This window comes from Macaca thibetana, chromosome 7, assembly GCF_024542745.1.
Source record: "Macaca thibetana thibetana isolate TM-01 chromosome 7, ASM2454274v1, whole genome shotgun sequence".
In the NCBI taxonomy this organism is placed as follows: Eukaryota; Metazoa; Chordata; class Mammalia; order Primates; family Cercopithecidae; genus Macaca; species Macaca thibetana.
In genome coordinates this window covers 153,701,740-153,715,757 of record NC_065584.1, presented here as the reverse complement: position 1 = coordinate 153,715,757, position 14,018 = coordinate 153,701,740, and the positions used below count along the sequence as shown (strand labels likewise).

Genomic DNA, 14,018 nt, shown 5'->3' with positions numbered 1-14,018 from the left:
TGCACATTTTCACCCTCTTAGAGCTTTTTAAAATATTTTTTACAGGTTGGAATGGTAGTTTTCCAGGTGGTATGAATATATGTGTGTGTGTGTGTGTGTGTGTGTGTGTGTGTGTGTGTGTGTGTGTGTGTGTAAGTGTGTGTGTGTATGTGTGTTCTCCTTATTCTTGACGAAAACAGTCTGAGGAAGAGACAGCTGAGGTTTTTTTGTAGCAATCTTGGCACTAATGAAAACCAGACCCTGGACTCCATAAATGCTATTGGGCATTCAGTCAAGGGGTAGCAAGTATCCCAAGATGTTCCCTAGTAAATCAGACCTCCCTTAGTGAATCATATCACCCTTGTGTGATCCCCTCCCACACCGAATCTGAGCTGGCCTGTGACTTGCTTTAACCAATAAAGTGTGTTGGAAGTGACACTAAGTTGTTTGTAGTCTAAGTTTTAAAAATTCTCAAATCTTATACTTTTGTGCTTGGGGATCCTCAAGTCACTATGTAAAAAGTGTGATCTCTCTGTGCTAGAGAGGTCACATACAGAGACCAATGGAGACGGAGAGACCTTGAGAATATATGGATAGAGGAAGAGAGGGAGGAAGGGAGGCCCAACTGTCCCAGCTTCACAACTGAGCCAGGCCTCCATCCACTCCCTTAAGGCACCAGCCAAGTGAGTGACTTATCCTGGATACTTCATCCCAGTACAGTCCCCAAATGACCACAGCCCCAGCTGCTACCATGTGCAACAGAAGAACCAGCCAGCTGATCCCAGTCAATCTATGGACTCACGAGAGATGATAGAATGGTTGTTACTTAAGCCATTCACTTTTGGACTGGTGTATTACAAAGCAACAGATTATTGAAAAAGTCAGCAATATTTTTGAGCTTTCACTATGTACCAAATCATGGACTCTCATTAAGAGAGATACAGAAGAACTGCCCACAACTCCCCTCAGGAAGTTAGTTTGGGCAAGAAGATTGTACAAAGGCAAGTATAAAGATTCTAGACATTTACTAATCCACACACAAGTGTGTGCTTGGAAGTATGATGTAAACAGACTGTTTAGTGATGGGGTCATTGGGTTTGGGTTAGGGTTAGGAACACTTCTACAGGGAGAGAGTCTTGAGCTGGATTTTGAAGGAAAGCGCAGGTGATGGTTTAGAGAATGGCTGGGGTTGGAAATGGGGGGCATTGATAGTCACATAGCAATAAAACAGGAGCACGTGGAGTGGGAACTGAGAAACTCAAGTTTGATATCAGATGGATATAAAAACAATGGGTCTCAAAGGGGATCTTGCCAATCAGGTTCTAGGCCTGCAGCAGGGACTTCAAGAAAGCTTGTTATTTCATTATCTTCATTTTCTTCACTCCATTTGGTAAAAACATAACTTGCGAATGGCAGCATAATCCCTTTGTAAATGCCCCTGATTGTGGAGTCTCCTGGGGGAAACTTTCTCTTCAGCACCCATTGGAGGGGGCTCAGAAAGATGTGTATAACTTGTTTATATAGGACCCTTTTAGGCCTCCCCCAAGGACAGCCCCTAAGGGGCAGGGGTTATAAGGGCCCCTCTGTGTGACTGAGGAGAAGCAGAGACATAAGCTAGGGAAGCATAGCCCAAACCAGAGCTAATTGGTTGGTAGTTAGCAGGTTAATGGCTCACATCAGGGATGATGCAAGGCTGTAGCCATATGGCAGGAGTGACTTCAGGGTTTTCCCTTCTTTGCTTCTCTCCCTTCCTGGTGTTTGGTGGGGCTTTGAAGCTCTCCTGCCCAGGAAGATCTGGGTCATGCTTGAATCCTCAGCTCTGGGAGTCAAGGCAAGGCCAAAAGGTGATGACCTGTACTACGAAACGTGGACTCATAGGAAAATGAGCCATTCTGCCAGTCCCTTGAGGAACAGGGATGCAAGTACAAGTTGGAGGGGGCAAGGGGCAAGTGGTTCCAGCTCTGAGCAGAGAAAAACTGAGGGGAAAGGAAAACAGGTGGCTCATGACAGCAACTTTCTTCAAATTTTAGGGCAGTGCCTTAGTTTTTGATTCTACCCAGTTTACTCCATTTATAATCTTAGCATATACTGTTATTATTTTTCACAGTTACTGAGTTAGGCATATGTTCAGTTGTAAGTAACAGAACTCCCAGCTAACAGTGGCCTAAGGAATGTACACCTTCCCTCAATCCACAGAGGATGATTGAGTGGCCACCGCATACCAGGCGCTGTTCTAGGAGCTGGGAAACAGCAGAGAGAAAAACAAACTTCTTGCCCTCATAGAGCAAGAAGGCAGCCTGGATCAGGGAAGGGCCTTGTCACTGTCCTGAATGCCTGGGGTTTCTGCTTCATGGGCATAGGAGACCTCAGGATGTCCAGGAATCTCAGTCAAGACAGGAAGCAGGAGAAAGAGATGGTCCAGCCTCCCTCGTTCCTTTCAGCAGAAGAGCAAAAGCTTCCCTGGAATCTCCAGCAGATCCTCCCATAGGCCTGGGCTCACTCAGAATCTTCATGGTTACTTTGGTCACTGTTTATCACTTGGGACTACCCAGAACAAGGCAGGGTTCAGTTCGCAAGGGAGAAGGGAGAAGGAAATTGGGCAGGTAGTCAGAGTCGGGTTGTCTCTGTGTTTGCAGGGGAGGTAGACACTGGAAAAGGTAAACATTCAGTGGCAAATATATCATTGCAAACAGTAAGCAAATAGTGAAATAATTGTAAAATGGCATTGAAACAATCCAAGATGAGGCAAAAAGTCCTTATTGAGTGCTTGCTGTTTCCTACGGTCTTTTCCAAGTAGGACGTGTGAAGAGGAAAGGAAGGATCCAGCCTCGGGGGTCTTTCAGACTGGCAGGAGATGACACGCACACATCTGAAACAACCTGTGCCCAGAGAAAGTGAAAAGGGATCTGGTGGCAACTGAATGCACAGTTCAAAGCGTTCATTGTCATAGGCACTTTCCCTGCCTGTCCTGCCCATGTTCCTTCTAGGGAACATGCCCTGCTCACAGCTGCTAAAGGTGTTGATCCATGGGGTCCAGGCCCATCCCTGTCCCACTAAAAGGTGTTAAAACAAGGAAGATCCACTGAAAGGTGTTAAAGCAAGGGTGTGTCTCATCCCATCGCCTGATTTTAGATCCACCAAAAGGTGGATGGGACCAAACACGCCCTTGCTTTCCACCTTTTAGTGGATCTTCCTTGCTTTCAGATTAAAGTCAAACTCCTTGGCACAGCCTCGAGGTCCATCACTGTGCCTGTCCTCCTCTCCCGCTGCCTCCTGACCTGGCCTCCAGCCACCCCAAGATAGGCGGATCCCACCCAGCAACTCACACTTCTGGGTCTTTTCACATGCCAGGACTTGTGTGCACAGATATACACTCCCCTCCCCTGTTTTCCAGCTGGTGAAGTCTCATTCCTCCTTCAAGACCACCACCTGGGGTCATCTCGTCCCCACACTGACCTTGCTTCCTCTCTCCTTCATGCTGCCCCAGCACCTCATGAGGACTGTGCTGGCATCTGCCCCTTGTATTGGCACTATGGGCCTGTGTGTTTCCCTCTCACTCCAGGGCAGGGCCTGTGCTTCATCTTGGTATCCTTGTTAACTGATACAGTGCCTGACACCTCAGCCAATGCCTGTGGGATGAACGAACGAATGAGTGGTTGTCTAATGGTGACAAAGTAGGTCTCAGCTGATTTAGTAGGGCTTTCCTCCCCAGGAGCTTAGCCTCAGTGCGGACCTGGGTTGGCGGTCAGGTGCTTTAAGGAGCCCTTCTGCCCTCTGCCCCTAAAGCCAACCTTATTTCCTGCTCACTCTCACCATGATCCTCTTCTCTAGAGCCAGAATCCCCTAGGAGCATTTCCTTGTTTTCCTCCTCTGGAGAAGAGGAGCCCAGAGCCAAGGAGCAGAGGGCTGCAGAGCATGGCTGGGATTTGATAAACAGGCAGGAGATTTCAGCAGCAATCAGGAGAGGAAATCACATACATTATCCCTGGAATTCATAATGCAGCGCTAATGAGATGGAGGGGCTGGGAGTTGATCTCTACCGCCTCTTGCAGCCCGGGATCATCAGTGTTTGGAGAAGGACGCAGGGAGGGGCACTGCCTCCGGGCTGCTCTCCCCTATCCTGTAGCCTGATGGTCCTCTCTTCAAGGGAAGGCATTTATTAGGCCTCTAAATGTGGCTTGGTCACAAAGGACATGAAAATGAGGGGCTGTAGAGACCTCCAGGGGGCAGTGGAGCTGAGGAGGGGAGCATGCAAGGCGGGGGACCCACGGCGACCTCCCTGTTGAATAACCCTTCCCTGAGAAAGTCCTAACATCTGGAAAATTTCTAAATCACATTATCATTGAATTAGTATCTATTGAGGCTTGCCATAGGCAGAAACAGTGATCATCATTTATTGAACCTTTCTCTGTGCCCCAATGCTGATAGTTTACAGTTGTACCTTATCCAATTCTCTACCTCCTCCCCAAATGCACACACTCACACCCATGAGCACACACTTGCACTCACATACATTCTCACACTACACCCCCTCCCCCCACACTCCCCATGGTGAGGTGGGCATTGCTGCCCTCACTTTACGGGGTACAGGGACAACTAAAACACCAAGCATTTCATGACTTCCTGTCATCACACAACTCCTGGCATGTGCGCCCCAGGGTATTGACTCCAGGTACCCGTGCTCCTCTCTGCACTTACTCTCTGCCATTTCCCTGTTTTGTTTTCTCAGAGCTCTTACTCTCCACAATGTCATTGTTTATTCATCTGTTTACTTGGTTTTTGTCTGCCCACCTCCATAGAATGTAATTGTGATGAGGATGATGACAGACAACATTGACTGAAATATACTACATGCCAGGCACTGAGTTAAGCACCTCATGTACATGCACTCATTTAATCCTTACTATTACCCTACCTAATAGTACCAATCTTATTATCATCCCCATTTTACAGGTGAGAATGCATTCACTGGGCTAAGGCCTGGAATGCAGGAATGAGTATGGCTTGGATGCCCATCTGATCCAATGGGGCAGTGGCTTCTTCCCTCAGGGTAGCAACACCTTGGGGAGAACAGGCTCCTGCCACACCCCTGCCAGTCATATCTCCCTCCTCCCACTCTTGGCCCACACTAGAATGGGGTTTTCAGGGGGCTCTGTTGAGTAAAGCAGGTCGGTGAAGCCCTTTCAGGCCTTTGGGCTAACTGTCCCCATTCAGTGTCCCTCTGGCCTCTTTCCTCTGTGGTATCTGGCAAGGGCCCCAGGCTCCTGGCCTGATTGTTCACGCACAGAGTTATCCACAGACACCAAGTGCTGGGTCCCCTGCCTGCCCCATTCTGCTGGGTGATTGATGGGGCCATTCTTGCTCTCAGTCCCAGAGAGCTCCTTTGAATAATAACTTGGCAAAATTACCTCTCTTTTTACTTTCCCTATCTCTGATTCATTTGCTTTCTAAGTCATTCATCTCTTTTGAGTTAGAAGAAGAAAGAGGGAGAAGAATGAGGAAGAGAAGGAGGAGGTAGCACAAAGGAACCAGGGACCACGAGCTCCACCTCCTCATTTTACCAAGGGTGAGCTGGGAGCAGCTCTGTCTCCAGCCTGTCCCATCTAAGTGTGATTTTAAGGTGGAGTGCGCCTCTGCCAATGGATTTGTAGGGTTTGCAAATTCAACCCGATCCCTGGCTATGGAACAAAAGCATGTGTGGGAGATCTAGAGCTGTGGGGAGGCGGGATCTTTCTAGGGCCCCTGAAGGTGCACCTTGAAAGGCAGCCGCCTGCTCTACCCACCTGTACCACTGGTCCTGTCTGCCTGTGGGGATGGTGGGATATTCTTACTCTTGAAGGGGAGCAGCAGAGAAAGGAATGAGATGGAGGCTCAACGGAGTCACAGCGGCTCCCCAACACTTATTCTGATCACCAGGCACTGGGGAGACAAAGCCCACGAGGAGTTCATAGACAAGTAGGCAAATACAGTACCGTGCAATACATGTGTAGGTACAAGTAGGTACATACAGTACAATCCTACGGAGCAGGCTGTTTATTCTGCAATGGGAGGGACCAGCAAGGAAGCCTTTACAGGTGGGCTGATGATAAAGTGTTCTGAAATCTCAATCTGGAAACCGGGACGGGTGCTCCAAGCGTCAGGCAATGCAGAAGTAAAGGTTTGGAGGTGCGAAGCTGCACAGTGTCCTGGGGGAGCATGAAATGATGTTAAAGTACAAAGAGCAAGGTGGACATTGCCAAGACCTGAGAGGTAGGCAACGGCCAGGTAATACTGGCTGCAATGGTGGTAGATCTTCATCCAGGGCTTACGTGGGGGAGGGCTTGTGTGCCAGACTCAGGAGTTTGACGGCTATGACAGGAGAGTCCTCCAAAAAGAAGGTGTGCAGTCAGACCCACAGCAGTGTGTGGAGGATGGATCAGAGCCAGGCTGGAGAAAGGAAGACCAGTTAGCTGGCTGGTCTTCCGAGTTTCCTTTCCTTCTAACTGGTCTTCCTTTCTCCAGTCTGTCTCTGCTGCACCAGTCCAGGTAACAGGCAATTTAAGGACTGAACCAAGGCAGGGCCAATGGGGAAGGAAATGTGCTTGAGAAGCATTTAGAATGCCATGTTGACAGGCTTGGTGATTGGCTGAAGGAAGAAGATGGGGGAGAGAGAGGAGTCAAGGGTACCTCATGGGGTCGGCAGCTGAAACAGATCATAGCAGTGGAAACATTCAGGAAACATGCCAAGCACCTACTAGGTGGTGTCACTATTCTAGTCACTGGGGACACAGAGACAAATCATTCACTGTTCTTGAACATCCTTTAGGATTATTTAAAGACAAGCTTAATCTGTATGTAAAAACTCACGTCCAGCCACATTTGGGTAAATCTCAGAATTTTTTTCCTTTACCAAAAAATGCATCCTTTTCTTCCCTGCCATACAAAAACTCACTACCTGTCTTTGTTTCTTGTTTTCTCCAGCAGGCTACATTCACACGGCTAGGGTAGTTAAAGAGGGCCCATTTGTCCCTGAGTAGTATTAGGGCAGCCCTTTGGGGCCACAGCTGGGTGGTGAAGGTTGGAGGCTGGAAGCTTCCTTGAGAGTCAAGTCTCTTTCCAGCCATCTCTGCATTCAGCTCGAGTATTTTCCCCCCTGGGATGAATTTCCTCATAAAATAAATGTCTTGTCTGAATTAATCTTATTTTTAAAAGGAGAGAGTCGTCATATTGTAAAGACAGATCATAAAAAGATGCATCAATCTGTCAGGAAGGCTGGTTAATATGAGTATTTGTTTAGCACAGACAGTGTGCCCTGAGGCATCTGAACTCCCAGGCTGGGCTGGTGCTGGGCTTAGGCCCTGTGCACACAATTTCACGTGTATGCCCAGGGCATCCACAGTCCTTCTGGACTAGTTTTGGGCCTGGATAGGGCCTTTTATTTTAATACTTAAGCCATTCAGGGCCAGCAGCATATTGATAATGGGCACGATAGCAGCCTCCCTTTTTGAAGAGCCCAGGGAGTGACCCCTGACGTGGAGGGCCAGTCCCTTGGCTTAGGCCTGAAATACTTTCACTTGAAAACAAATCAATATTCAGGATCTTAGACAACACTGCAGATAATCTGTGCATTTTGTTTTACTCTTAAAAAATAGATAAAAGCCATACAAAAGTACATAAATTAAAAAGTAAAATATCACATGAGTAATGCAGGAAGTGAAACCTTACTCAGGTAGCACACAAATACAGGAAACAGATAACGGGAAACCATTCAAGTCCTCCTTTGCCTCCTCCACAGTTAACCACTGCGAACTGCTTGGCATTTGGGCATCGTTGGCCATCAACAAGAAAACGCAGCAGGATGGCTGGCTGACTTTTTTCCTTTCACCAGATGTTAACAATGCTGTAGACACATCTGGGCCCAAGACAGATTAGGGCTGGCTTCTAACTGTCTTTCTGTGTATTTTTATCTATTTATCCCCACATGATATACATATATCATTTATTTTCTGTGCTATAAATAGGATCATATCAAAGACTTGGTACTTGGTTTATTTTCTTTTACACGACATTCTATTTTGGGTTTCTTTTTAAAATAAAACCATAACAGTAATAAAACTTAAACTTTACAGAAGGGTAAAAAGGAAAACAAAAACACAAAATCCTTTCCTTCATTGTATCCCTCCATTCCCACTCCCCAGAGCACACAGATAAATATATTTTCATGTATCCTTCTAGAAATGACCATTGTAAATGCATACACAAGGGCTTAAACACATACATACTTGATCTGTTCACTTTATAATAAGAAAGTGAGAACTCAGAAAGGTCAAAGGATACACCCAAGGTCACACAGCAGCCTGGGGCAGAGGCAAGTGTAGAAGTCAGTGCTCTGCCTCCCAGAGGGCAAAGGTTTGTCCACTGCATCTCCAACAAGTTGGCCCAGAGCCAGTCTCGGCTAATGTTCCTCATCCCTCCCTACCTTCGACCTTGTCTGCCAGTCTGGTGACTCTCCATGTTGCCCACGCCCCCTCCCCTCCCACGAATGCCCCTGGCTCAGTGTATTAATAGCCTGCACTTGTGCGGCTCATCCGGGAGTGGCCTGCCTGATTGGTCATTTCAGGAATGCCTGCTGTCTCCCTCAGCGCTGTCCTCACAGAACAATGCAGTGGCGCCTGGCAAAGTGGTTCAGTGGCCTTGTGTTTGTGCTTTTGTGCCTCAAATTACAAGTGACAATTAGGTGCAAAAGACTCTTTGTAAGGATAATTCCATTTAAGTAACCCCTTGCCCTGGGAGGAACCGACATCCCGTCTATTCTGTGCTAGGCTTCGGGTCCACATGTCTGGCCCTGGGGAGTTTGCCGCTTGATGGGTGAGGATGGGCACACGTGCTGATAACTGGCCTTTGCTCCTTCTCGCTTGTCTTTGTGTGTGTCAGCCTTATCTGTTGTGGGCCCAGATGTGTCTGCAGCATTGCCAACATCTGGTGAAAGGAGAAAAGTCAGCCGGCCATCCGGATGCGTTTTCCTGTTGACGGCTGATGATGCACATGGGCACATCTGGGAAACATCCAGATGGCCAGACCATGCGTGCTATCCACTCACATGTGTGGTCCTGCTGCCTTCAATGACATGTCCACTGGGGCAGACAGAGCCTGCACCTGTGAACTCTCCCCGAGCCAGGCCTGTTCAGCTCAATTGGACCTCACCGATGGACATTTTGTTGCAAGGAGAAAAGAGGAAAGCCCAGAACTGGACACTGGGTATGGGGAGGGTAGAGTTTTGTGGGGAAGGCGGCGGTGGTGAGAAGCTGACAGCTAGAGAAACTCTGACCTTGAGCATGAAGTCTCTTGACTTCACAGAGATGGAGCCTGGAGGTTTTGCCTCTAGTGGGGAGCTTTGGAACAGGGCGCTGTCTTCCCGGCCCCTTTCTTTTTGATTCACGGCCACTCAGGGACCAGTCTCACTTCCTGGGAAACAAACCCTCTCGAGATCCGTGATTCTGCAGCGCCCTCTCGTGGGCAACTGGAATCTGTCTGGAGAGAAAACCTCAGGACACGGGCATACAGTCGTCACACATGTGGGCATTCATGGATTTTAGAATCGTATGTCCAAGTCCTTCCACCTGCTCCCACTCACTGTAATATTAAGTCCTAAACGAACAACTAACTATCTGTATATATGGGTGGGAGCCTGGTGGAAATTTGTTACAAGACAGCAAAGGACTGAGGACAGGGCTCAAAAGTGTTAAGGCGGTGTAGATAGACTGGAAAGAATCCAAAATGGTGACATGCGAATGTGTGTGTGTATTGAGTGCATGTGTGAGACAGCCTGTGCTAAACAGATTCTGCCACGTTTCCAAATGATTTGGGCACACCCTCTTTACATCCTCCAGCCTAAGTCAGGACACTCTCTTTAGTTTCCTTCTGTGCTCCAGAGAGTGTATTGTCCAAGCCTTCCCAAGCCTGTGCAGAAGGGAAAGTACAGACTCAACAGAGGGAAAGAGGTTCCAAGAGTGTGTGGCCTCAGGCTGGTAAAACTCCAGGTGTGAGTTTCCCCGGTGGGTTGTGTGCCTCCCCAGGCTTGCTGGAAATTAAACACAATCCGGTTGGAAGGCCCCAGCACCAGGTCTCCTGGCCCTGTTGACTCTCGGTCCCGGTAGATGGAGGCTCGGAGCAAGTGTGATCCCCACTTTCCGCCCACCCAAATCGAATTAGCCTCTCCTAGACTGCAGGGCTGGCAGCCAGGCCCCACTCCTCCTCTCACATTCTTCTTCCTGTTCCTCCTCATATCAAAGACCACATCCTCACTCCCATCCTGATCTGTCCCAGTCCCCAGGGTATGTTTTGCCTTCCCCTCCCTGGGGCTTGCCTCAGCTTCTTCCTCCACCATCCCTTCCTATTGCCCCTTTCAAAAGACAGCTTTCCCCTACCTTCATTCTTCCATCTGCCCAACTGGCTCATCCCCTGCACGTCACACCCAGCCTCCCCCCCGCCCCCAATCTGCTGCATCCCAGCCCCACCTTAGATAAGGGATGTCATCGTCCAGGTTATGATCTGGCTTCTTCACCTCCCCCTTCCCAACCATGGACTTCCAACCCATGGAAAAGAAAGGTGCCAGCTACTATCCCATTGGAAAGTGCCTAGTTCCAACCCCATGATGGCAGCCTTGGGGAAGGGTGCTTTACACTGTCAAGAAGAGAACCTAGCAGGACTGACTGCAAGGTGGAGGATGCCCAGGAAATGTGGGGCTCACAGGACCTCATGGTGTGGCACAGATGGAAATGTCCAGATCAAACGGAGGAGGTGAGGCCCCCCCGATCCTCTGCCCAGGGCCGCTCCTCCCCATAGTATGTACTGAGAAAGCCTTTGCTCCCTCTGCTGTTCCCCCCTGTCCAGACAGGGACAGATGTAAACAGAGGCTGGAAAACAGAGATAGAGGGAACCAGGAGGGGAGAAGTGATGTAGACATACGAAAGCCTGGAGCAGCAAGGAGCTGCACTGAGGTGGGGGAAGAATGTCTTGAGCACTTGGCGTCTCATTTCACCTCACAGCAACTGTGACTGAGGGATGGCATCAGCCCATTTCACAGGCGAAAGAAACAGACATGGGGAAGCTTCCAGGGCCACACAGCTGGGGTGTGGCTGAGCTGAGCTTCCGGGCTTAGCCTGCTTCATCCCCAGGCACTTGACCTTTCCACGACACAGAGAGAGGCACAAAAAGAGGCTGTCTCCATCTTGCTTCTCAAGTGACTCAGCACACAGAGAGAAGGAAGAGGCCAGCATTCAGAGACTGGAGAAGCTCTGAGGGACGCGCCAGGAGAGAGAGGGAGATGAGGAGACGAAGACACAAGGAGGGGCAGGGAAAGATGCTGCTTATTTCTCCCGATGCAAATGGATTTGGTGGAAAATACATATTTCAGGTTTCATTCCCAGATCATCAGAATCAGAATTTCTGATAGTGGGACCAAGGAATGTGCATTTAAAGAAGGTTCCTCCAAGTGGCAAGGTGTGCTGAGATATCTGCACCTAACTTGAAAATGCATGCAAAAAGTCAGATAAGTTGACAGATGGAAAAGAGGGAAGAGGAACTGATGTCCTATGTGATAAACAGAGCAAAATATTAACGGAAGAGTCTAGAAAGTAGGTAACACTGTTCACTGTATGATTCTCCTCACTTTTTGTATGTTTGAACAATTTTATAAGATGCCGGAGAAACAAGCTTCCAAATGACTGTGATGATTGGGCAGGTTTGGGACCATGGATGTAGGGGAAGGCTCCGTCAGAAAATGTTTGGGGGAGTGGTTGCCCTCGAACCCCACCCCCAAGCTCCAGTCACCAGCCTCTGGTTTCCTCAGTTTCACAGCAACCCCAGAATCTACAGCAGACTGAACAAGGCACTGTCCCTTCCCCTGGGTTCTAGAGGAAGTTCATTTGTCCCTTGGGGTCTCCTGTTTACCGCGTTGAGCAGGATTGGGGGGTACCTAGGCTTTGTCTTATTGGGAGGGTTGTCTGAGGCTGGTCCCTGTGGGAGTGTTTATACTAATGCGATGAAGCAGACCCATGGTGTGGATTTGGGGCACAGCTTGGAGAGGTGAGGCTAGAAATTCTCTTGGAAAAATCGGAAGCTGAACTTCTCACAATGGCCCTTCAGCACCTTGGCCAGAGCTGGGGAGCCACAGAAGAAGACCTGCACCTTGCCTTTCTTCTCAGCAGCCACTTTCTGGAACACCTGGAGTAAATGGGGTTGAGGAAGAGAAGAGGAAAGATAGGTGGAGTTGCTGACTCACCAGTGATACAACTGCCCGGAGGTAACAGCATAACAGGTCGGCAGCAATAAACATCCCCATTTTCCACAAGGAGCTGCATGGCACAGCTGCTGGATTTTACAGCAGAGTTCGACACTCAGCCATTCAACTAACAGCCATTTGTTCAACTGGCAACATGACCCAGAACCCCAGGGAGGGGACCAGGGCCAGAAATAAGTAAGACCCAGGCCCTCCACTCAAGGATCTGCAACTGTGGGAGATAGGCACTAAATTAGATATGCAGAGAGATGCATACAGTGCTCTGGGACTCCCGTGAGAGTCTGAACCTAGTGTTAGTCCCCAGGGCTGGCCACCTGCTGTGATTTAAATATCTTTCCTGATGTCAGTCTTTCCCCCAGAGAGGACCCTTTTCTACCCCAAATTCTGCTTATGAATTGCCTTTTTCTGAAAGTCCTCTTTGATGCCCAAGCACTCACCACGGACATTCCCCTCCCACTCAGCTGTCGTGACCCAGACATGGGGTCATCTGCAGCACTTTTAAAAGCAGCACCTTCTGGGCCACTTCCTGCAAACTGTATACCCTGACAGGTGAGTGTTCAGGGAAGGAAAATAATAACAAAACCAATCTGAGAAATAAAATAAAACGATTGCAAACTATTTCATGTCTCTGTGCCTCAGTTTCCCCATTTGTAACGAGATGATAAGATCTGGTGTTTTTCCAGGTCCTTGTCCACTCAGGCCTTCTGACACTGGTCCATAGGGAGTCAAGGCTGCAGGGGTCTTTGAGGTCACAGAGACTGACTTCCTGTCTGAACAGATGGGGAAACTGAGGCTAATGACGGAACAAAGGCTAGTGATAAAGCCAGTGTAGTTACCCTGTTTACCTTTTGCACCATGAGGTCCCTGCTGGACTCTGAACTCTTAACCTCACACTTCGCCCCTGACCTTGCCCCACTGCTGCCTCGGGCTCTCAGCTTCATCCATATCTGCAAGCTGCAGGGCTCCAGTTGGCATTACCTTGCTCCAGTCAGGCCGCCCAGGCTGGGTGCGCGTCTGCAGCCCCGTGATGGAGTCTTTCTTCTCCTTGTTGGCCAAGAGGTCAAGGGCCATCTGCAGGCCAATGGCCTTCATGTCATTCTTGCCCAGTGCAGATGTCATGTACATATGCAGCTCCAGGAAGCGGTCTGTTGGGTAGGGGACGAGGACTGCACTGAGGGTCTAGCACCCATGATGGGCGCAGGGCAGTATGCCAACCACTACCTTACCCTGGGGCTTGGAGGGAGACCCATAGGTCTTTTGCCCACTATCTGTCGTGTGACCAGTGCCATGGAGAGGAAAGGCAGCCCGTTGCTTGAGCTGGCCCTACTATGTGCATGACACACATTAGTTACTTTATATGCACGAAGGTGAGCCTCACAGCCACTCCAAGAGTTAGATCTTTTATATTTGTTTATTTAGTATTTTTGTAGAGATAGGGTTTCACTGTGTTGCTCAGGCTGGTCTTGGATTCAAGCAATCCACCCGCCTCAGCCTCCCAAAGTGCTGGGATTACAGGTGTGAGCCACTGTGCCTGGCCAAGATCTTTTGTATTTATAGAAGAAATGCATCCCAGGGCAGTGAGCATGGCAGTCCCTGGGCTCCAAAGCTCGTGCCCTTCTGTGCCTTACATGTCTGTCCTCATCCTGGCTGGGGACACAAGCCACACACATGAAAAGGTAATTTGGACTACAGGGTCAAAGGCCGAGTGAATGGATCATAGCGTGAAGGCTACTGATATGCAGGGAAGGGCTAATGCAGA

General features: G+C 49.1%; 1 protein-coding gene across 1 annotated transcript in view; it reads right to left on the bottom strand.

Annotated features, from left to right (window-relative positions):
- Positions 1 to 10,574: 10,574 nt before the first annotated feature.
- NOX5 (NADPH oxidase 5) overlaps positions 10,575 to 14,018 on the bottom strand; it is a 44,599-nt gene continuing 41,155 nt past the window's right edge. The window contains 2 exon segments of the mRNA XM_050796376.1: positions 10,575 to 12,183; positions 13,238 to 13,404. Coding sequence (XP_050652333.1) covers positions 12,052 to 12,183; positions 13,238 to 13,404 — 299 coding nt within the window. The 3' untranslated portion in view covers positions 10,575 to 12,051.